The sequence below is a fragment of the Thunnus thynnus genome, chromosome 15 (genome assembly GCF_963924715.1).
Source record: "Thunnus thynnus chromosome 15, fThuThy2.1, whole genome shotgun sequence".
NCBI classification, from domain to species: domain Eukaryota; kingdom Metazoa; phylum Chordata; class Actinopteri; order Scombriformes; family Scombridae; genus Thunnus; species Thunnus thynnus.
The window spans coordinates 25,856,577-25,880,814 of record NC_089531.1 but is presented as its reverse complement, the minus strand read 5'-3'; the positions used below and the strand labels follow the sequence as shown (position 1 = coordinate 25,880,814).

The 24,238-nt window shown below is 39.3% G+C and overlaps 2 protein-coding genes across 2 annotated transcripts; both read left to right on the top strand.

The window, feature by feature from the left end:
- Positions 1 to 2,589: 2,589 nt before the first annotated feature.
- On the top strand, positions 2,590 to 11,955 carry paqr7a (progestin and adipoQ receptor family member VII, a). Its single transcript, XM_067611543.1, has 2 exons — positions 2,590 to 2,707; positions 6,112 to 11,955. The coding sequence occupies exon 2, from the start codon at positions 6,149 to 6,151 to the stop codon at positions 7,211 to 7,213; it is 1,065 nt and encodes a 354-aa protein (XP_067467644.1). The 5' UTR covers positions 2,590 to 2,707; positions 6,112 to 6,148; the 3' UTR covers positions 7,214 to 11,955.
- Positions 11,956 to 17,097: 5,142 nt separating this feature from the next.
- On the top strand, positions 17,098 to 23,377 carry sh3bgrl3 (SH3 domain binding glutamate-rich protein like 3). The gene is made up of 3 exons (XM_067611542.1): positions 17,098 to 17,247; positions 19,270 to 19,437; positions 20,782 to 23,377. The coding sequence occupies exons 1-3, from the start codon at positions 17,203 to 17,205 to the stop codon at positions 20,857 to 20,859; spliced, it is 291 nt and encodes a 96-aa protein (XP_067467643.1). The 5' UTR covers positions 17,098 to 17,202; the 3' UTR covers positions 20,860 to 23,377.
- Positions 23,378 to 24,238: the final 861 nt, after the last annotated feature.

Sequence of the window (24,238 nt, the reverse complement as noted above, 5' to 3'; positions counted from 1 at the left end):
AGTGACTCACAGACACTGTAAATGTCTAAACCTCTTCTGTTGGAGACAGCTATTAGTGTTCTTATGTTCTAAGGGTAAAATGAAGTGTTAAGAAATATGTAAGTGCACTGGACAATTTACATTGAGCAGAGCTCAAACTCCAGAGCCAACTCTGACTACTGCTTCAGACTAACTGATTATGCAACAAGTTCTGTTGCTTTAGATCCAAACAACAATGGAGACCTTTGATGGATTTGATAACCAACTGGGATGCAGAAATCTTTTGGCCATGTGCCAGAGCCATTATTATTTACACACGCTGGATTTGATTCAAAACAATCTCCTGAAATATCACCAAGCCCTTTAAAGGGAAAGTGCACCAATTTTACACATCAAAGTCTGTTTAGAGTTGTATAGAGCCTTTTGTGGCTCCAGAGGAATCTTAGCAAAGTCTAATAAATCGCCTCAAGTGGCGTAACTTGAGGTATTTGGAGTTGGAGTTAAAGCGGAATTACCAGATTTCTGTAGCATGCTCCTCATCTCTGCTGAAGTCTACTGTTATCTGCTACTAACACACCCAAAGCTCTGTCAATTGCACTTTGGGCAATGTAGGTGCCAGGTGTGGCCAAGAAAAAGAATGCATGGAATAAAAGAGATACCTCTGGCTCTGATGAATCAATTTTGATACTATTTTTTAAATCTGTCGACTGCCAGTTCAACTTTGGTGAAATGCTGAATTGGTCAAGTCAATAGTTCAACATATTGGGAAATATGGATGGAGAAGATCAATATCACTCTCATGTCTGTACGGTAAATATGATGGTTTGCTTAACTTAGCACAAAGACTGGAAACATGGGAAAGCTAGCCTGTCTCTGTCAGTAAAAATCTGCCTACCAGCACCTCTTAAATTCACTAACAGCAGGCTACATGTATATTTTGTTCAAAAACCAAAGTGTAAAACCAACAAGTTCTGGTTTGATGGGGGATTCTGTGCTGGCTATTGTTTTAGCAGGAAATCACTCATGGGTTTTAAAGTGAGAAAAGGGATTCTGTTGCCTCCAAACTTTGCCTACAGTATAACACCTTTAACTAATCCTCACATGCCTGCCTGGTTTATCTCCTAACACACCTGTTTACCTAAGTAAAATTTGATAAGTATCTTAACTGTGTGGAGTGGAGTGTGACTATAGCTGCTGCTGCCTGTATGATATCTGTTTAAGTAAAAAAAAAAAAACTCCTGGGCAGCTTGTCACTGAGAAAGAATGTTCCAGGAGTTCACACCCACACAGTCTGAATACCTGCTCCGCCTTTTGCTCTTATTACACATGTGTACATTTAAGTGAGAAACTTCGCATCCAGATAACAGTTTGAATGAAGTAAAGAAAGTCGTGAAAGACTCCCGAACGTTGGAGCACGTTTTTTGTTATATTCTCTCAGATAAGAGGAGAAAATGCATTTACAGATGAGTACATCATGAAACATCTGCCCAGCTGTCTGCTGAAGGAGGACTATAAAGGGTGAAGCCTCCTGACGTCCGAATGAACTTTTCTTCCCGTAAGTCCTTTTTTTTCTTTTTTTTTTTAGTTTATTGAAAACCACCTTCTTCCTCCTGATGTACTCGGTGTTTAGCAGAATGAGAAGTGCAGTGCATTTCCGGTATGAGTTTTCAAAATAAAACACCTGGGTTTACTGTTCCACAGAGCCAGCTATATTTACATTACATTTACATTGGAGCCCAACAACAATGATTCCTCCAATCCAGACAAAGACCTCCAAGTCCTCCAGACAAAAAGTCAAGAGGGGGTTAAGGCACCATTCAGTGAGGTGTTTGGTGGCATGGCTTGAGGTAGCACATGAAGATTAGTGGCTGTTGAGTGAAAACTGACTTTCTGGCTTTGAAAATCAAATGAAAATGAAAACCCATGCAAGTCTATAAGGGAGAAGAGGGAGAATAAGAGTGTGTTTCCAAAAACTGTGTACATGCACACCTGTCATTCAGAAAAAAACAACAAGAAAAAAAAAACATGTCCCATTCATTTGGTGCCCCCTCCCTTATTTGGCACCCTGAGCGACCACCTATGTGATCAATGGCAGGGGCCGCCCCTGCATTACATGAATATATTTGATAGGGTGACACAACACGTCTACATGCCTACAGACCTTCTGTGTACTGGCCAAGTCAATCTGTATACCTGCCAATACTAAGTTTATATAACCTAGAGTTAGGAAATCAAAACACAAATTTTGTTAAGTACGTTTGAACAAATTCAATCTACATCTGCATTTTATCCACATCTGCATGTATCTGCTGTCAACCTGCACTGTATCAAAATGTATTAATAATAATAAATAATAATAATAGGCCTGCAGCCATATTTTTAAAATGTGCTCCTATTTAATATGTTCTTTGCACTAGTTCTGATTTCTATTATATTTGAATTGATAAATATGTCAGTGTATTATTTATGGGATGGTTCACATGTTCATCAGGCCAGTTTTGTCTCGTCTGTAGCTTTATTTCTAACTAAACCAAGTCAGAGAATTATGCTTTATTTTTGGCTGAATCACTCTTCTTCCGGTTGTGTGCTCCTGACGTCGAGTAGCTTGACTCTGCCTTCTCACAGCAGAGCAACGATTCATCTGTTGAATATTTGTGTCGGCGGGCGGAGGGAGTGGAAGAGGTCATCTCAGCAGCGGAAAGTGAAGGAAACGAGCAATCACGACAAGGTGAGACTGACATCGTTAATGTATCCGCTTTTAGCAACAGTAGCTGCCATGAGAAAGTGATGCGCACCGGGATGAGTAAGGCCTTTGTTTCAGGCTGTAGCAGAACTTTTCTAAAGTCTCAGACCTTCACAGCAGCTCACAGATGAAGAGGGAATCTGAATCCAGAAGAAGCCCGTTTGATGGTGTTTGATATTCGACACACAGCAGCACGTTCCCAGGGGCGGGCACTAATAAATAATACAGATTTTTTTCCCCTAAAGGGCTTAAAGGGGCACTAATTAAGGAGGGGGAAAATTTGTCTTCATGTCACGTTCAACTTAAAAAAAATCTCTCATTCCTGTTTGCTTGCCACAACACTGCAACTTATACTACTGCTGGTAAAACATGAAACTAAATAATGTGGAAAAAACAGTAGGAAATGCATTCAAAACACCTATTTAGAGGCGGAATGGGAGTAAATGTCGCCAAAACTCACCTGAAGACGCACAATCACACTTCACAACAATTGCGTAGTAAACTGTGAATAAATTAAATGCGACCGTTTGTGAAACAATACATGAAACAGTTGTAATAAAAATATTGTAATGTTAATTGTTATTTACATTGTGTCAAATCAGATTCATGGTAATTTTTATAAATGTATGAACTACACTATCAGATCCACCTTTTCACTACAACAAAGTACAGTCTCAAATACTGCCATATAAGTGAGTCAGCTCACAAACAACTAAACAATAGTAAACTGAACATTAATAAAGTAACTGGTATTTACAGCAGTAACATTTGTATTAAATTATACATGCATTTCTATTTTTCATGTTTCATGTATTAGTACAAGATTCAAAGTGGACAGTACAGCAGTAAATACAGCACCAAATATTTTAAAAGACGAGTTCACAATTTTGCAAGTCTGTCTTAAAACAAATCAGGTGCGCAGTGAGCATTGAAACAGGTTTTTCTTTTCTTGCTATGATCATTCCTCCTGTTCATACTGGCCACTAGAAGATCCCTTCATAATGCACTCACAGTGAAAATGTAAGTGATGTAAGTCTAATTTAAGTCCCTCTTTTTATTTCTATACTTCCTCAACAGGGAAACACTGTTCGAGGAAACACAAAGAGGGAATTTTATGCAAAAAAGACAAAATGTAGCAGATATGCACTTGATATGATTAACTCAGACTGCTGAAGCCTCATATAAGCTTCAGATACACTTTTAAATGCATTTTTGCATTTGCAAATGTTCAGCAAGTTGAGGGGGATCTTTTAATAGCCGGTATGAACAGGAGGAATGATTACAGCGAGGAAAACCTCTTTCACTATTCATATGGACATCTAACTGTTGTTTTAAGCCACACTCTAAAAATTGTGAATGTATCCTTTAATTTTAGTAGCTTTTCTTCCTTCATTGAGTCCTTCTGTAATGCAGTTCTGAGGTCCGCCTCTAGAATTTCTGATAAAACCAAAGCAGACATCAAAGCTAAATAACACTATCCTGTTAATTTACTCAGACTAGCTTCCTGTCTTCTGCCTTCCACAGCTATACCAAAGATCACCAATGAATCTTGTTAGTTAAATTCATACTCAAACAGAAATGTAAAAGCAACCATTTGTTATTTTATGGGGAGTGCTGTAACTATTGTTTGCATTTATGTATTTAGTGCATGTTTTGTGTGTTTAGAGAGCGTGAAGATCTGCTGATCCCTGCTCTTCTTTGGCTTTTTAAATCAGGTGCCATGACTCAACTTCAGCTATGCTTTTTAAACATTGTCTTCGATGGGAGTATCACTTTCAAACAGCAGTAGCTGTGCATGCTAACAGAGCATAACTCAGACTCCAGCTCAGGTGGTGATCTCTGGCTTGGGGGCAGTAAATCAGATTACTGCACCGACACTGAGCTAACAGACAGTCTGTCTACACTGTGATTATTAAACTGTACACAAATAAACTAAATCTTTAACTACTCCCTATTTATCTTAGCACTGTGACCCAAGCCACAGTGCTAAGATGCATGCCAAACAGTATTAAGCCCTGAATTATTCTACCTTAGTAATTGTTACTTACATAGGAAGTAAGGCCTGCTGTACAGTGTTTGGCTACTCTATTCACCTCTTCTAAGGATGTTCCCATTTTGCTCATTTTGTTAATAGCCACATTTGCTTTGTTTAGGCTCTGTTGTAGTGAAATATTTTAAACTGATAAAATAAGGTTATGTACACAGTTACTTTTGTTAGACCTTTGAATGAGAAAAACACTTTCTAAACTGGACATGAGGTGATGTCCTACCCAGACATTTGGTCCAGCTAGGTTGATAAGCATCGTTACACTGGTTACTCTATCAAGTCTCAGTTGGTTAAACCTCTGTCTATTCTGGAAATATGAATGTGTTCAGTGAATTTCTTGACAATCTGCCTATTAGATTTTGATATTTCTTGTGTTCAAATGGAATTATGGTCTGGTGGTGCTATAGTAAAGGTCAGAGGGTCACCAAAAACATTAGGATTCATCCTGTAATTAATATCCACATCAATATCAAAAAAGTGTTGGATTGGCTAACGGATTTAAGTTAGGCCTGCCTCTACCAGGGAAAAATGTATTGGCAGCAGTTGATTGTCATCGAGACTAGTTGCTGCTTGATTTAAAAATTGGCTGATTCACAAAGGCTTCACCAGTCTGAGTTAGCAGTGGGTGTAAGTTACAGTGTTTTTGGTATGTAATTCCCTCTTTGTGTTACTGTCCTTCCACCACAGCTCATCAAGGAAACACTGTCTAGGGAAATGCAAATAGGGAACATTGTATCAAAAAGATGGTAACTTTGGTAAATAGCCACTTAATTTGACTATCTCAGACTGCTGAAGCCTCATACTAGCTGTGGCTGAACTTAAGAAGGCATGTTCACACAGAACAAGGACTGTGGACCTTATCACCCATCACTTACATTGGAACGTGTTCAGAAGGGATTTCTTCACAGCCACTATGGAAAGTAGGAACAATGCCAGCAACCAAAACCTGTTTCAATGTATATATGGGTATGTGAGAATTGTTTTGAGATAGACTAGCCTTATCTTTTACCCAATACATGCCAACTGCTGTTAATGAGCAAAGTTTTTTTTCAGAGCCCAACCTGCACCCATCCCCACAACCTTTACTGCCAGCCTCAGCACTGGGTGGGCCCACTCACTCTGTAGTCACAGCCAGTGTGTATGTCTGCTGTGAAATTTAAAGTGTGTTAGTGGTTTTGTAGCATTTATGAGCACCAACACATTTGGATATCATTTCATCACTTCTTAATATGAAACGAAATTTTTTAAAAAAAATCACAAATGCTGATTACTGATGATACAACACAACAAAAATTTTTGTCATAATTTTTGTCAATTTTAACTCTTAAAATCCTCTCTGCAGGAACCATCCAGTGTGCATCAGTCAGCTACTGACAGTTATGACGACGATTGTAATGGAGAGAATCGGGCGAGTGTTCATCAGCCTGCAGCAGATCAGGCAGGTTCCCCAGATGCTGACTAAGGCGGCGCCCTCCATGCCCGGCACCGTGAGAGACACTGACGTTCCCTACTACTTCAGGGAGCGCTACGTCTGCACCGGCTACCGACCGCTCCACCAAAACTGGCGCTACTACCTCCTGTCCTTGTTCCAGCGCCACAATGAGACCATCAACATCTGGACGCACCTGCTGGCATTTTTAGTTTTTCTGGTTAAATTGCGCCAACTTTCTGAGACGGTGGACTTTATTGGCGATGCTCATTCGTGGCCACTGTTGATCCTCATCATGTCCTCCTTGACCTACTCGGCATTCAGTGTAGCAGCTCACCTACTGGGTGGCAAGTCTGAGCTGTATCACTATACCTTCTTCTATCTGGACTATGTTGGGGTGGCGCAGTATCAGTACGGCAGTGCTGTCGTTCACTTTTATTATGCTGTGGATGAGAGCTTGCACAGACACGTGCATGGGATCTTCATGCCTACTGCCACAATCCTCAGCGGTCTGTCATGCCTGGGATGCTGCTACGGCAAATACCGTAACCACAGCCTACCGACGTGGGTGCGCAAGGTGGGCCAGGTGGTGCCCTCAGCCCTCGCCTATATCTGGGACAGCAGCCCTGTGGCTCACAGACTCTTATCCTGGTCTACAGCCAGCAATGACCCAGCAATTATCTACCACTTTGGCCAGGTAGCCTTCTTTCTCAGCTGTGCCTTCTTCTTCTCCTTCCCCCTGCTAGAGCGCTGCTTCCCTGGACGGTGCGATTTTGTGGGACAGAGTCATCAGATGTTCCATATTTTTCTATCCTGCTGCACCCTGTGTCAGATCAACGCCTCGCACCTCGACTACATGGGCCGTAGAAAGCTGTACTCACGTCTGCATAGGAGCGGTGAGGCCGCTGTCTTTGTGGGACTGTATGGGGTCACTCTGGTTGTATGTGCACTAATTGTTGCCTTCATGCTGAGGAAAGCTAAACATGTGCTAGGTCTCAAACCCAAGTCCAAATGATAGACACGATGCTGCAGGAACCACGTGCCTTTCCCTCCAGACTTACTGCTGTGATAGAAAGGGAACTAATTATTTAGTATTATGTATACGACCACTGAAATGTGAACATTTCATAACAGTACGTGGCAGATTACAAGAGGCATACATAAGGATATTTGATATTAGTATTTTGATGCTCATATGTATTTAGAATCTTTGGAACAATTCATAGCATCAGAATGAATGTATCAGCTGAAAAGCACATTAATATAATCAAAATCAGACTATCAGAACTTATATATCACTGCTGACAGTATTTTGTCATTTATAGGTGTCACTGCTGTTACTGATAAAAATAGATGATGTGCGGTTGGAGTTGTTTAATTATAAGGTTGTTGGGATTTTTGGTTTAGGTTTTGCAGTTATGCTAAAACTATGTTGACATATTTCACCCAAGCAAATTTTTGATTTTTTAAAAATCATAATCATTGAAATGGTTTAAAGGTGATAACACTGATGACAGCTTGTAGAAGACTGGCAACATTTCTCCTTCAGCAAAAATGTTCTTCATAATTGAGGTTCACACAATATGATACAGTATCATGAAAACAATCTACCATTTTGCAGTGCAGTACCTTGCAGGGCCTTTGTCGTTGTGCGTTGAGAGCTCATTGCATGTTTTGAATGGGTGCTGATTGGGTATTGCCTTCTATTGCAGTTGTATTTTCAAATGTGACTTTGACTTTTCTGATGCCTAAACATCATCAGATGATGACAGAATGTGTTGGTTCTTCAGAAGCTAAAGCCTTTGGATTCAAGTTGCCATTTTCATGTTTTTATAGGTTTGAAAGACATGATATATTTTTCATTGCTAGCCTGAAAACCCTTTATTTTGTTGTTGTTGTAGTAGCGCAAGTCCAATTTCACATCTCTTTTAGATTGAACTAAATGTAGTGCTTTTACACTATTTAAAGGTGCAATTATACAACATTTAACCCCACTAGATGTCGCACTACAGCACCAGCATCTCAGACCAAAACAAATGCATACATAGTTTACTCAATAATGTTGAGGAAAAAAAGAAAGCAGCATCTGAACACACGGCTCACGAAATTCAGATCAAACTGTCAAACTAGGCAGTCCTGATCAAATATGTATAAAGATTCTCTTACTGCGTTGCCTATTTCTGCCTCAAATTTTTTTCAGAAACATATTTACTGTTTTGCTGTAATATGGGAAACTTTGTGACCTGGCTGCCATGTTTAAGACGGACGCAAGGAGGACAGGGAGAGACTCACATGCACTGATATGCACGCACAGCTATACCGGCTTCCAAAACAAGGAACAGAGAAGCTCAGATAACAACACACACAGAGGGAGTGTGACTTCATTCTCTGCTCTGGATGATATTACTCCACTATATCTTTACATTGCAAATAGTTGTTTGCTGACAGCCAGTGTCAGAAAACAACTATTTGCTGACACTAGATATAGTTGTTTGGTGACAACAACTTTATCTAATGTTGTATATTGCACCTTTAAGAATGCTGAGTATTTCTATAAGGGATTTAATATATAATGAAAGTCTTAATTTTATAATTCTATGAATATGTATCACTTTAGACATGCAGTACAGTATGTGTTGACTGTTGTGTGTTATGTGTATTAGGTTGTCAGCGATCACTGCAATGTGTCTTGTTGGAAATCTTGTTTGTGCCTTTTGAGTCATAAGGGAAAAGTGAGTGTGGGTGTTACATGGGTGTAATTAAATATAAAGGTACCATGATAATGTTTGTCTTTGGGAGATGATAATGTCTACTACTGACCAAGATGCAAAGACAGTGGGATTGAGTTGAAGAAACATTTATTGGAGGCAGAAACATATATATATGTATATTTTTTTTTTCTTTTTGTTTAACAGCATCCTATCTGCTGATGTCTTGTTGTCCACTGTGTCAAATACCTTCGTCACTGCTACTATGATCAGCTACAAAATATCACACTTAACTGAAAATGACTGTGAGGTACCAGGCATGTTGACCTTTGCACACTGTGCAAGGAACAGCGTGCTGCAATGTTATCTTCATTGTTATCTTTAAAATATAATATTCATGTAGCCTACCTCCAGGCTGATAGAATACAGTATAATAGAGCAAACTATATTTTCAGTGATAACAGTCACAAGTAAAAGTTAAACCTCACCTACAGTGTCTGATCTAATGTTACACTCTGCCTCTGAGTAATGTTTGATTAACTGAAACTCCAACTGGGAAAAGAAACTGGGATGTCTACCTTATTGTGCCTGTTATTGTTATGAAACTGCTGCAGATTTCTTTCTCTTAATGCACTTTTCTTGACATCATGTGTCATTTTGTCTGTTTTTTTGTTGTTATTGCATGCTTTTTAGACATACAGTAGATTTTTTTTGTATTTCCCTTCCACTGTCAGCAAAACAGCTGCTCCAAGTGCTGGAGAAAGAGATGACATGATATTGATTGTAAAGGTTATTAGCATTAAAATGTACGGTATCATTGCGACCATAAAAAAAGAAAGAAAAAAACCATTTACATCATGACATTTTAAAAACTGAATTTGTTCTGTTTGTGAAGGATATCTTTGTTAATGCAGGTTCTGTAATCTTTTTGATGGGAGAAGAATTGTGTACCAGGACAATGCTCTGATGCAAAACAGACAGCATGCCAAATCTGAATGGCTGTTTGTCTATGGATGTCTCTCAATGGTTAATTGGTCTCCGTAGCAACCAGTTAAACAGTGTTCCTCTCAGCAGGGCCTCAGCTGTTATTTACATACTGTACAGATACACTTGATACTGCAATGTTGTATAATTTGTAATCTCAGACTAGCTATTAGCACTAAGTAAATCTGTGCCTTATTGCACTGAGTCAACATGTAAAAACTGCCTGTTGGCCAAGACACTGAGTGAGGACTAGATACAAAGGAAGCATGTCCACTGTAATGGAAGATATTTTCTTAGCTGGCTGAGTAAATAACAATGTTCCTTTCATGCTACATCTGACCAGTTAGGTGACCTGCCATCATAAAAATGTACCTCACTATATGTGTCAAGGATCCATTGAACAGAACCAATAAAAGAAAAGGATGTCACAGTGGCAGCTGTAACCTCAGTCACCGTAGGAAACTGATGTTCTGTTTCATCCCTCCCTGACTGCCAGCGGCAGTAAACAGAATGTCCCTTTGCACTCCATGCAGGTGGAGATCTTGTATCAACAAAGTCATGTGTGTGGCCTGTTGGCTACGTGCCTGGCTGGCTGCCCACTTGGGGTTAGTTGTTTGTCTTGTTTGCGTTTGTGAAATAGGTCCGCTGGATGCTCTGATACATGTCCTGTGGCCCATTCACAGTTCTAGCTCACATTTCCTAACCTGGCTCCCTATCTCTGTTGACATTGATGCTGGAGCCCAAGGCAATGAGTTGTACTGTCTGGGTGCGGGTCACTTTAGGAAAGCCCTGTCTGACCCATGTATTAACTGCAACATCCTTCCACCAACAAAGGCTGCGTCAGGGGAAAGTGTTGTATGTGGAGATGACCCTCAGTCTTGTGGGGCAGCAGGAGCCCAGGGTCCCTCTCAATAGAGCACCTTGAAGCACTAGTGTGGGCTCCCACTTTGAGGTAAATACATGAGACTTGGATGAGGAAACAGGCTTCAACCTCTGTGTTTCAAGACTGTGAAGGTGCATTTATCCCTAAGGGCAGATCCATCTCCAGAACTATCATGCCATGGAGCTGAGCCTGCCAGTGTACAGGCCAAGGATGGCTGAGCATAGAGGTGGGAGGGACTCTGCCCACTGTAGGTGACACTGTGTGAAGCCCTGGTTAAGACTGGACTAGATGATCTAGGTGCTCACTCAGTTGGTAATCCAGTTCCATCCTTTGACGTTCCACCCTCGTCTTTTTTTAGTTTGTTTGTTTTGAGGAAGAGGGCTTGAAGTGCTGCTGGGCAGATCCATGGTCTCACCATGGGAGGGATGCTAAGACCCTGGTTACAGTGACTTCCCAAGTCTCTGCTGGTTGCTTGGTAACCTCACAGTGACGACAAGACTCCAGCAAGTCTGTTGTCCTGGCCAAGAAATAGCCCAGCCAGTACCCTCAACAGCAACTTGTCACTTTTGCACTTTGGTTTTTGTACAAATTAAACAAACAACATATAATGTGCTAAAAAGTGAGCTTTAGAGGTGCTGGTAGGCAGACTTTTTTTTACTCTTGAGCAGAGTCAGGCTAGTTTTTGGAGCTTGACCCATATTAGGGACTAAAAGTCAGGATATCTCAGGCTCCTCTGTGTTGAGTTTGACAATTCTTTTCCTTTTCCCATTCCCTTTAAACAGAACCAGTATAAGAAATGGATGTTGTGCTGACATGAGTCACTAAAGGACATGGATGATATACTGTAGATAATCAAATAACCTTGCACTGATGGATGATAAGAGCTGATAAATAATGTGTACTGTTATCATTATAGACGCGTATAGGTTATATAAATGATCATGGGCTAAACATTTTCACTTCACTGTACATTTTTTTCTTTCATTTGTGAGTTATAGTCCCCCATTGTATTTAGATCTACTTTGTGCCGTATAAAGTATGTAATGCTGGACCGCACACTGTTTGAAAACCAGTGCTTCAATGTGAATCACTTAAAAATATTTTGGATATCAGTCATATTTTATGCTATTCAAATGTGTATAAAAATATAAAACATACTAATAAAGCTCTTTCTGTTAAAGAGAGTTAACACCAAATGAATGTTTTTTTTCTCTCAGCTATGTATGTGCTCTTTTGCATCTAACTTATGGGAACAAACAAACAAAAAGATCCATTCACATCAACATTGTGATACCAAACTTTTGTACAATATACAATAAATTTCTTTATTTTCACCTTTTTACAGATATATATTCTTTATGTTTAATTTCCCCCAGATCCTATATATTTATATTAGACTCTGTTATATATTCTGTAAGCACTTGCTGTTGCAACAACCATTTTCTATAAAGGCTTCATTTAAGTTCCACAGTTTCTTCCTATAGTTGCACTGTTGGCAATATTCCACAAACCATTTTTCAATAAGACTTTGTTGAATATAAGACCCCACTTGCTCTCAGATGGATCTAGCCCAAGTGAAATATATCTTTCTGCTGCCACCAAGTGGTGATGAAGGAACATTTATTTCAGGTAAACACATACTGTTAAGCTGGAGGAATGCCTTGATTATTTTCTCATGTCATGAGCAGAATTGGTTTTCTACTTCCTCTGGTGCAAACCTCAGAGCTCATAATGTTCACCTCGCTTGCAGATATCAGATTTATTGACCGTCCAGGCTGGCTCTGTAGTCTGGCTCCTCTCTTACTGTGTGGCGGTGTGTACTAGTCCCTGCTGCACGGCTCAGTTACTCACTAAAAACCCTGAATCAGCTGAATTATGGCGCTGTTGGACTCTCTCCCACATTCCTCCTGTCTGACTCACAATAGAACGGGCCAGCCTGCTTCCCATGTGATAACTTCCAAATTAAATTTCATCACTGCTCATTAGACTTAATGGGGCTCAAAATACTCAGAGCATTAGCAAGCTGCATTACACAGCTAGTTTGCACTCTGACTCATGACGTCTTCTAAGACCAACGTGTAAGTCAACTTACTTGTGAGGTTTTTAATTTAAACACATTAATTATTTGTGCTGTGTGCGCCTGGAAATATAATGATTCCTGGAACCAGCTCAGAACGCTTACCATTGCTTCTGATTGGTCAACAGTTGTGGAAGTTGTTAGTACAGCTAAACCTCAGGAGCACTGTCACTAAAATTTTGACAGTTTGGGGAATCTAGATAATCATTTCTAGTGGTGGAAAGTAACTAAGTACAGTACTGCACTGTACTTAAGTACAATTCTGAGGTACTTGCACTTTACTTGAGTATTTCCATCTGATGCTACTTTATACTTCCACTTCACTACATTTCAGAGGGAAATATTGTACTTTCTACTCCACTACATTTATTTGACAGCTTTAGTTACTTTTCAGATGAAGATTTGACACAATGGATAATATAACAAGCTTTTAAAATACAGCATATTGTTAAAGATGAAACCAGTGGTTTCCAACCTTTTTGGCTTTTGACGTCTTACAAAAAGCAGTGTGTAGTCGGGGTCACATTTCACATGTCTATGAGTTGTTAACAGCTCCACCAAATAGTGATTTTTCCCTCTAAACTTCTCATATGCTTTCATTTCAATAAATGTTCAAATGATCCAATATTTCACCAAAAATCAAAGATTAGAGAAAAAATCCAAAAACTGAAAACAGATTTGTGCATCAGAACTTTGTTTTTTCTTCTTTCCTGTCCTGTTAATCATCTCACGACCCCTCAGATTTATCTGGTGACTGTTTGGAGGGGCCTGAACCCTAGGTTGGGAACCACTGGACTTAACTAGCTAACTGTATACAAAGTGGTTCAAACTAGCTCCACCTCCAGCAGCTACAACAGTAACATGCTGCTCCAACACTGATGCTTCAGTATTAATAATCTAATGATGTCATATATAATAATATATCAGTCAGAGGGACCAAACCACTACTTTTACTGCAATACTTTACTACATTAAGCTGATAATGCTTTTCCATGAAGGACTTTGACTTGTAATGGAGTATTTTTACATTGCAGTATTGGTACTTTTACTGAGGTAAAGGGTCTGAATACTTCTTCCACCACTGCTGCTTCTACTGGTTAGACAGAATAAACATTCCCATCAGCTGTATTTTGTGTTAAGTGAGAATTAGTGAATATTAGCATGCTAACAAAACACTAAACTAGATTGAATATGGTAAACATTATCTGTATGTGTGGATGGCTGTAGGCTGTAGCCTTGTTGTCACACACTTTGGAATTAGACAGAATCAGCAGGAAGCTGTAAAGAAATGTGTTTGAAGATACAGAATCCAGTTTCAGAACTATCCTCAGCAATATTATTTTGCATTTCTGGCTTGTAGTGTGAGTACTCCTCCACTGTGACACTTGTGATCACACACATTACAAGGCTCATTGTGTGATGTGGCTGCTGGCCTGGAATGAGGGCTTCCTCTGCCCCAGTGGATCCATTCTCCAGAGGTGTTTGTCTGCAGACAGCAGGATCAGAGTAGAATCCCGTGTTTAAAGAAACGTTGGTTGTAGTCTCAGCTTTTGGATCTAAAACCAACCCAAATTAGAGAGAGCTGCTCAGAATGCCAGAAAGGTACCAAACTGTCAAAATGAAATGGCAAGTAAATGTCAAAATTAAATCAACACACTAGCTGAATGTTTTAGTTTAATTCTGGCTTCTGTTAAACATTATATATTTATGAAATTAAATCTACTTTCCAGCACCTTAAACCGAGTTACAGCTTGAATTCATTGTAAACAACAGACACAAGCTGTTAACATTGGATGTGACTTCTACGGGTTTGTGCCACCATCAGTGATAACCCAGCCAGCTAGACAGACAGTGTTTGTAAATCTAAAAACAACAAGAGATTTTCCAGCCTTTCTAGATTTGTGAGTACAACTTTCAATGTTGTGCACACTGTAGAAAGGCTTTGTATGGGGAGAGGGACAGATGGACTCTGGCCGGCTTAGAAATGTTTGTGCCACTGTGCAACAATCCTTTGTGAGAGCATAGTTTACTGTTCACTGTCAACAAAGCAACAGAAGAGGAGCTTGGGTAAATGATCCAAAATAATTTGAATAAACCATAAATTGACCATTTCAGTTATCTGGAAATGTTGGATCATCAATCAATCAACAAATCCAATAAACAGGTCTTTTTTTTTAAACTCAGCACTCTGCATTGGCATATTTCTTTCATAGCTGCTGTTTTCATCTTACAGCATATTTTTTTATGTGAATTTTCTATTTTATGTTTCATCAATCTTTCAGACAATTCCAGACAATCACACACTCACACACACTGGTTTCCACTTATTTCCACAAGCAGTGTTTTGGTCTCTGTAACTATATATGTGTGTGTGCGTGCGTGTGCAATTGTCTGGAATTGTCTGAAAGATTGATGAACCATAAAAGAGAAAATTAGGTAGTTGTGGAGGGGGAAAAGGGAGGTAGGGACTATAGAGAGGAAAAAGAAGAGAAAGGAAGAAGGAAAAGAAGGACAACACTATAGAAGGACTATAAAAGCATGAGAGGGAGAGAGGGTAGCCTACTATATGACGATTAGCACTTTAAATGTAGAATATTACCCTTTTACTGGGCGTAAATGGAATAAAATTTTAAAAAGCGCCAAATGGAAAATATGAATTAAGTTCTAATGTATCTCTTTAAACTGTGCAGCAAATAGATATCCTGTGTAGTGAGGGAGAGGAGAGTCAAGTTAACCACAATACAATGAAACATTTCCTGTCATCATTTTCAACATTCAAAGATTATTGACATGTCATAATATATAGGCTAGTTGATGATCAGCTGAAATTCAAATTATGTCAGTATCCACACAGTAGGTACATGCCTTAAACTCAGATTTAACTCACAATTTTACTCACATATTTGAGTGCAGGGGGATTTTAAACAATTAATTGATAATCTAAATAGTTGCATATTGATTTTCTGTCAATCAGTTAATTGTTTCAGCTCTGGAACTATAAAGTTTATTATTATTAGTATCTATATGCCACCTATTTTACAGCCAGTTATGTTTTGAACAAGCTCACCCAGTTGTTGGGTTCAACAGAAGGCTGGATTATGAACTGGGCAAAGTGAGCAGTGTCCTGAGGTCCCCATACTTCAAGGTGCTCCCACAAGCCCCGTCTTTACTGTATGGCATTGTCTTGTGATAATTTGATTAATTGTAACTTTGTTTGGGAATATGTAAAAATGCACTATTGAAGCATAATGTCAGCTGACATGATACAGGTCTTCAGGTGGATCCTGCTTTATTACCTGATCTTGAGGTCCTGTCTTGAAGAAAGTCTCTGTTAAAATCTAGTTTTAAGACCCTCATTAGCTGAGCTGATATTGTGCTTACAATCAGCAAATCTGGGACCATTTAATATCTCTAACACTGTACATAGTTCACACAGCAAGGGAAGGAATGGTGGGCTAATAGGGGTCCAGCGCCACATTTGTGCCCAAGGGCTCTCTAGAAGGTTAATCTTACCATGATTCATGGATGCTTCCATATATGAGATTTCAGAATGTGTTGCCACACAGCAACATTTTTAATGCAGGAAACAATCATATATTGTACCTTTCACAATGTTCATGTTTGCCTATTGTTTCACCCCATAGACTAAAAAAATAATAGCCACCATGACGTCACCCATTGGTTTGTGGACTTCCATTTTGAAGCCTTGAATTTGGAATTTTGACTGTTGCCATTTTGGATTTTTGGAGCCACAAGTGACCATATTTGGACCATGATTTGGATGAGAGGGTGGAGATGATGCTAACGCTAGCTGCTAGGTGCTAGCTTGGTTAGCACCGTGCACCCCTATTCCTAACCCTAATCTGGGGTTAAGATACATAACATACATAACCAATGCTGTGGTGTGGTAGCAATTTGTCAATCACAATTTAGCCACGCCCTAAAGCATAGCCTGCTTTATCATCTATTTCACTCTAAATGGGACCATGATTTACAAAATGAACATCATGCTGTATTGAAGAAGACTTGAACCCAGTGACTGAGACCATAAACTCATTAGGAAATTGTTTACTGAGGTAATAAATTAAGTGAGAAAGAAACTTAAACTTACATACAATAGGACTTCTTTCTGCAACCAGTGGAGTCGTCCCCTGCTGGCCAAAAGAGAGAATGCAGGTTTAAAGCACTTCCGCCTTGTTTCACCCCCATTTCCCTCGAAGTAAAAACGTGTTTTATTTTGAAAGAACTGTCGCCTTCTTCCTTGTAATGATCGATGAGAGTTGAACTTGACGACAGAGAGCGCAGAGCAACACGCCCGCAGATACACAAAGGGAGCACAAGGACCTGCAGCTATGGGGATCAAACTGTATTACACCACTGTTACTGCCTCACGGACGGTGAGTCAAGTAGCCATAAGTGAATTTAATGAATTGAACCTTGTGTTTGTGTTTTTGGCTCCAGAGGCAGCAGCTAACAAAGCTCAGTCCAACAGACACACCCAGCACCCTATCAGTAATAGCTTCCTGCTGACTAACAGTGCAGCGGGCCTATGCAACCCACTACTCATTTATATCGCTATTGTAACGTCAGCATTACCAGACTGTAGGCGTAATGAGGATGAAAGTTGTAAATTTAACAAAAACATTAAGGAGGTGCGAAGACGAGCCAGTGTGCATCACTCCACTTCATTTCCTTCATCTTGGTAAAGGCTAGGTGTTTTTTTTATTTAGCATGTTTGGCTAGCTATGTTTCCAGAAATTTCTCCAACACAATAACAACAACCGTATTACTTATTCTAAAACTGACACTATTATTGTCTCATTTTGGTACGTAAGGCTGGCCTCAATAGCTAAGTCATAGAGCTAAGTGTACCGACCATATATCCGCTTCCTGTTCCGAGAAGCCAAACTTCATTTAAAAATCAGGCAGTTTAAGGTAACCTTGCTTATGACAAGTAACCCTTATAACCCTTTTAGATAGTTATCAGTTCAGCATTCACCAAATACTCTAAACAACGCTTCTTTTTTTTTTTAAAGGAAGCTCATCGTTTGAAATGGGTACACCTGCTAACTAGTCCATATTACAGTAGGTTTGTGTTAAGCCAGCATGAGAAGCAGTAATACAATTACAAATGTTACTTTAGTAAAAGCTGCCTTTTGGATTATATGTAAGCCGAATTAACCAGTAGATCCTTTAATTAGTAAAGAAGTCAGAAGTTTACATTATTTGTTGACTGATTTCTCTGATAAGCACTATAAGTTAAAATAGTTCGATTTTGTAATGTAGTTTTGCAGTAGATTTGCAGACACTACAGTAGGATGGATGGAGTTGAACTGGTTGGCATTAAGACTCTGCAGATATCAGTAAATGTGCAGATGCTGGAAAACACAATATTCCTTGTTAGACTCATTTTTTCAGCACTTTATGAAAACAGCGCATGACTACACACGGGGTCAAACATCTGCTATCTATTACATGTGAGGAATTCATGTAGTGAAAAAGCTCTGTGACCTGCATGAGTTTTTAACCCTCTCATGTGCAGTGATACCTATTTGTATGTGCTAAAATCCGGTCTACTGTAGAAACCTTTTAGATAAAGCATTGGAGAGGTTTTGATTGGTCATGCCCCACTGACACCCAGTTTCAATCCTCTGTCCGCTGTCTTCAACACATGTCATATATTAGCCAGTGATGTATTTCATGTGTATATTTTTCATGTGCTGATTACTTGTATTGAGTAACATTTTTCAAAATAGCCACTGCCGGCCACAGCTCTAATGATTCAGAGGAACGTTTAACTGCTTCCACAATTTAGTGAAACACGCACACACAGTTCCCTTTTTTTATTTAAGAACATGGAACTGGCCTCACAATGAGTGTGTGTGTGTGTGTGTGGGGAAAACTAAATGCCAGCTTGTGGGTTTCCAGTTAGTGTTGTGCTTAGGTGTGGTCATTTTTACAAAAACCCCCCTCCCAACTTCCTCAGTCGCCCAAAAAGATAGCAGAGTGTTCACCAGGTCTATTAATCACCACCCACAAGCCAGATAACACTAGTGCCTTTTAAAGGCGCATAGTAAAAAAAGTCCTTAAATCATATAATGTTTTTTTTTCTTCTTTTTACTACAGCACTATGCTCTGAGTAATGTCTCTATGCCCCTGCCCTTGAATAGATAATATCATAAGGTTGATTTGAATAGTTCCTCAAAGCTGTTTGCTGGCCTTTTGATTGCATAGTATTAATCACACAGACTACTAGCTCAACAGTCAGAAAAATCATCTTTTTCTCTTCTTTGTTCTTAGAAATGTTGTTAGTAAAAACAGGATTAGAAGTTGTTGACTTTGCTGCAACGGTTGAACGAGTTGATTGCTGTTAACGTTGGCGCCGAGCGAATCTCTGATGGGAGCTGTTGTTTTTCCAGGTGAAGTCTCAACAGGCAGAAGTGATCCGAATCCTCGAGAGTAAAAGCATCCAGTATGAGCTCATCGACATCTCCGTGGGCGGCGAGCTTCGCGATGAAATGAGAAGCAAAGCAGGAAACCCCACGGCTGTCCCTCCACAGCTGTTCAACGAAGACAAGTACTGCGGGGTGAGGCTTATTTTTAACCTCTCCATCGGTTTTCTAATACAATAACTTTTGAATGTCACTGTAGAAATCTAGCTGACGCTTAACTCTGGGATAATTACAGTAGGATGAATTAAAATGATGGAATAGCTTGAATTTGTAGAGATCACTTGGATTGGGCGAGGGTTGGCCCTCTCTGGTGATTAAAGGAATATTAAACACTGAGCTCCTGCAGACTGGAAAGGAAGCTCTGACAAGTTTGTTCCTCTTTCATGGTTCCCTCAGCACATTTCTGTCTATTTGTATGTTTGCTATGTTTCAACAATGTACACTGTAGTTAGGACAGAGAGATGTTGATTGATCGGATTGTGAAATGATCGGCATTGGCTAAGATAAACCTGATCAAACACAGATCCTTTCTTCACTGATATCAAAGCTGCTCTCCTTTACAACACTGCATTTTGCTGCATATGTTAGTGAAAATGACCTCATTTCAAGATCATTTGGGTGCATCAGTGTGTGTGACTCTGAGTTCTTACACCCAGATTGGCAAAATACATGGAATTAATATATTTGTTATCAGATCTTTTATCTCACCTCTTTCTTCCTTGTTAGCAAAGTGTGTAAAACGTTCAGGTAGCAGCTTCTCATGTTTAGCTGACACTAAACCCCACTAACCCTTCTAAAATTTGCACACCTTATATTTTGAGAGCAACTTGATTCAAATACTGATGGTCCTGGTTGATATGAATGAAAGTTTGACTTGAGATTGCTGAAATGTACTTTTACTAGGAAGTAGAGCTGCAACGAGTAATCGATCAATCGATTAGTTGCCAACTATTAAATTAATCGCCAACTATTCAGATAATTGATTAATCGTTTTGAGTCATTTTTTTTAAGAAGAAAATGTCCAAATTCTCTTATTCTAGCCTCTGAAATGTGAATATTTTCTGGTTTCTTTAGTCCTCTATGACTGTAAACTGAACATTTTTGGGTTGTAGATTGTTGGTCGAGACAAAAGAAGACATTCAAGGACGTTTTCTGCCATTTTATGGACCAAACAACTAATCGATTCATCGAGAAAATAAAGGACAGATTAATCGATAATAAGAACAATCGTTTGTTGCAGCTCTACTAGGGAGTACTTCTCAGTCTGTTGGAGTTGTTGGAACAACAGAAACACTCAATCATCTCTGGATTGTCCAGTGGTGTTACAGAGAGGAGTTTTTTCCCTCACAATTGATCTTCAGCTGGATACGCACACAGGCTGCAGAAAGCACACAAACCTGACAACAGCCTGTCTGCATTTTAAAATGTCTTTGTTTACCTGTGTGCTGATTGACTATCATGGCATTTTCTTCTCCACAGAACTATGAAATGTTTTCTGAGGCGGTGGAAGCAGATACAGTGGAACAATTTCTGAAACTGAGTGAGGGCGGCGTGTGATTCTCCAACTTAGTCCATCCCCACAACTACCTACAGTACCCACCCCTCGCCCACCCTTTGCCCTGAAGGACCCCCTTTATCCAGTCTCTCTTGACACCACTGGCAGTGTCCACCCATGTTCAATGCCATAATGAAGAATAATGCCAAATAATCAGAAGACACACATTCCCCCTACTGCACCATTTGACTCTCAATCAGTCTTAATCTGTTTTATTTTTGTGTTCTGTTCTTTTCTGTTCTTTCCTTTGATTCCTCTCAAACTTTTCTTTCCTGTCTGACACACTAGTGTTACAAAGTGATCCTAGGAATCAACGGGGTGTCTAAATGTGCAGTAATTAGGTCGACTAATCTTGGCTGCGGCCACATGATCGCTGGAGATTTAACTAATCCACTGGATGACAACATTCAACCCAGAATCTTCCTGATCCTCTGCAGACCAAACACACCATAATCACTCAGTCTTAACTACTTTGTTGTCTTTATCTGTAGCCTTCAAGTTCCCATGTTGCACATGACGGCACTCTATTTGTACTTCATATGGATGAAAATGCACACTGAAGTAGCAAGGATAGTGATGTCCTTTAAACCCAGTACATTTTCAATTATAGCAGCTAAAAGAGGCCTTTTTGGCCTTTACAACTTTTTGTGATTTTGGTCCATTGGTCACCTTGTGTAGTATGTGATAAGTAGTTTGGTACTGAAATGGGACCAGACTGTAGTCCACTGAGGTCCTGCACTGATCTGAACAGTGTGAAGGGGCAATAATGCCACCAGAACTCAAAAAGTGCATTTCAGGACAAAATTAAAAATATATATAAAAAACCAAACAAGCTAGAAACTAGTACTTGTCTGACACATTAAAGGTTATCTGTCAAGTTTTTTTGAAACAGAAGTTAAGTTTACATCCAGTGTTTTTTTTATCTTGAGGTCGAACAAACGTGTTGAGTACATATCCTTCATAAAACATTTCCAAAGCTGATTGAAACAATTTTTTTTAATCATACATTGTTTACATATATGTTTGTTTTCTAGTCTTCTTCTTCACTGCATTTGTTGGCACGTCGCTCTGTGTGCTGACATGTTATTACCGACTGTTTTTTCAGTGGTTTTTTCATGGAAGCAGTGGCAGGATGTGAATTGCACCACCTGCAAGCGTGCGTGTGCGTCCTCGTGCATGATACAAACCCACTTGTAAAAACATTGCTCCATAGCGCTACCAGTGGTCAAAAGTTTACTACCTTTAGGCCAACAGGAAAAGAAACAAGAAAAGGATTCAGTATTTCCCAAAATGTATTCCTGGCATTTTGGAGAAGGGTTTGACCCTTATGTAGAAATCAAATTTAAAGATGATTGAATAGTTAAAATAAAAACTAAATAAACACAATATGAAAAGTCCAACTCAAAACTTTTCTGAGGGGGGTAGTTGTGCGGTGGAGGGACTTGGACTCAGTATTTTAAATTCCTTGCTACGCACATGTTGGTGACTAGTATCAAAAAAATGCATTTGGGATCCAAACACCGTCAGTATTCATTATGGTCTCCAATGGTCCAAAATTACAAAAGGAAACAGTGGTTAAACATTTCAGTAGATAGCTGTTTAATTTTAGCATCCACTAAAACAGGATGAACGCAGTTCCTAATGTCACATTTGGTGCCAATATATATCTGTAATGCGCTTTTGCAGGTGGATATTCACTGTAGTAATAGCACTTACCTGCCATCTTCTACGTTTTCCATAATTTTACTGTATAACTTGAAAGCTTCATCTCTGGCACCAAGGAGTGCTCTGTATTGTTGGCTGATTGGCGCCAAACATTTAGAATGGCGTGTAAATGATTGGACTGAAAAGATGTGAATCTTTTAGCTTTTGACAACGTAGCTTCTCCTACTTCTGTTTCTTTTATGTTACAGTTACACTGATTTGTCCTGGGCATGAAGATGCAGTAATGTGACTATGCACTGAAACCCTGCCTCATTCTGAACAGAGATAAAGCTCAAAGCTGGTGTGTTTAAATGGACCTGACTCAGTCTTCAACTAGGGAACACTCACCACATGGGAAAAATGAAGGCTTCACTTATTTGTGCTTTTTATGTATTTACATTCATTCAGTTGATTGATCTCACTCGGAATACACTGTTCATGTATCAGGTCTCATGTCTTGTTTTTTTTTAATTGAGGACAACATGGTTTCCCTCTCTTGTAACATCTGTCAAACCCCCCTGCTTTCAAAATTGTGTTGTTACGGTTTGGGATCCCTAGTAATGACAGCTTTTACACACAATGTTTGTGCACTGTTTTGTAAGTCGATGGTTGTAGATGTTTGCCTGTTATTGATGTATATTCACTATGAACCATGTTTTAGACATTCCATGTCTCTCTCTCTGAGCTCCTGCTTTGCTTTTGGACCAATTCCCCTTGGCCAAAAAAAGAAGAAAATAGGGAATAAAATGCTGATGTCTTCCAAGAAGATTGTGAAAAGTGATTTATGGGTAAAAAAATAAAATGGAGTTGAATCTATCCGTCTGAATTTCTTTTTTATTCATCTGTGGGACCAACCAACTTGGGCATTACATGAATTTCAAGTTTGAATTTCACCTTGAAAACAGAAAAAACTCCAGTTTCAAGATTCAGCATCAGTGTAAATTAAATTTGATTTGTGTGGTTTTCTATTCATAAGTTTCAGTCCCCATTTCAATGTGGAATTTTACAGGATAGTGTGGAGACATTTCCCACTCACATTTCTAATTTGCAAGTCAGTGGAATATTCTGATTGCCAATACAGTCACACGGATGACAAATCCCCCGCCCTCTGGCTCTGCAGCGTCAGTAGCTCATAGCTGTGTTGTATCATGACAACACTAAATCCATACGAATATATTGTATATTGAAAATCCAATGACTGTCAACAATGAATGTCAGGACCAGAGCATAAACATATTAATTTTTTTTTCACACAGACTGAGTTAGTTAGTCTAAATTTAAAGGCAAAAGTCTAGTTTCATATAATTGTGTCCTGAGGTCACTTACATGAAAAAGTTATTTGAAAACTACAATTTATATCAATGAAGTAATATTAAAATGAATATTACTTCTTATATCCTCTAGGTGGAGCTGATGTAGCACATTTCACTTCTACCTTTAAAGAAGAAGAGGAAGACGAAGAAGAAGAAAATAATCAAGCTACCGAGAGTTAGCAGGAAAGGAGGGATTCACTTTCTAATTAAAAGCAAAGACAGCTAGTCGGTTGTGGCATGCTCAACACAATTGAAACACATTAGAAATATTTTAAATAAGGGCACTTAATGATAAGGCAGGACTGTTCTATGTGTTATGGTTCTGATTGGTTATTTTGCTGATTGTCGTTTGTTCCACCAATCA

What these genes read in the sequence shown, in the direction of transcription:
- sh3bgrl3 (XM_067611542.1), top strand. Translation starts at nt 17,203, where the DNA reads ATGGGGATCAAACTGTATTACACCACTGTTACTGCCTCACGGACG. An exon ending in CTGTTACTGCCTCACGGACG is followed by an intron (nt 17,248 to 19,269) that starts GTGAGTCAAGTA and finishes TTGTTTTTCCAG; the next exon opens with GTGAAGTCTCAACAGGCAGA. An exon ending in ACGAAGACAAGTACTGCGGG is followed by an intron (nt 19,438 to 20,781) that starts GTGAGGCTTATT and finishes TCTTCTCCACAG; the next exon opens with AACTATGAAATGTTTTCTGA.
- paqr7a (XM_067611543.1), top strand. Translation starts at nt 6,149, where the DNA reads ATGACGACGATTGTAATGGAGAGAATCGGGCGAGTGTTCATCAGCCTG.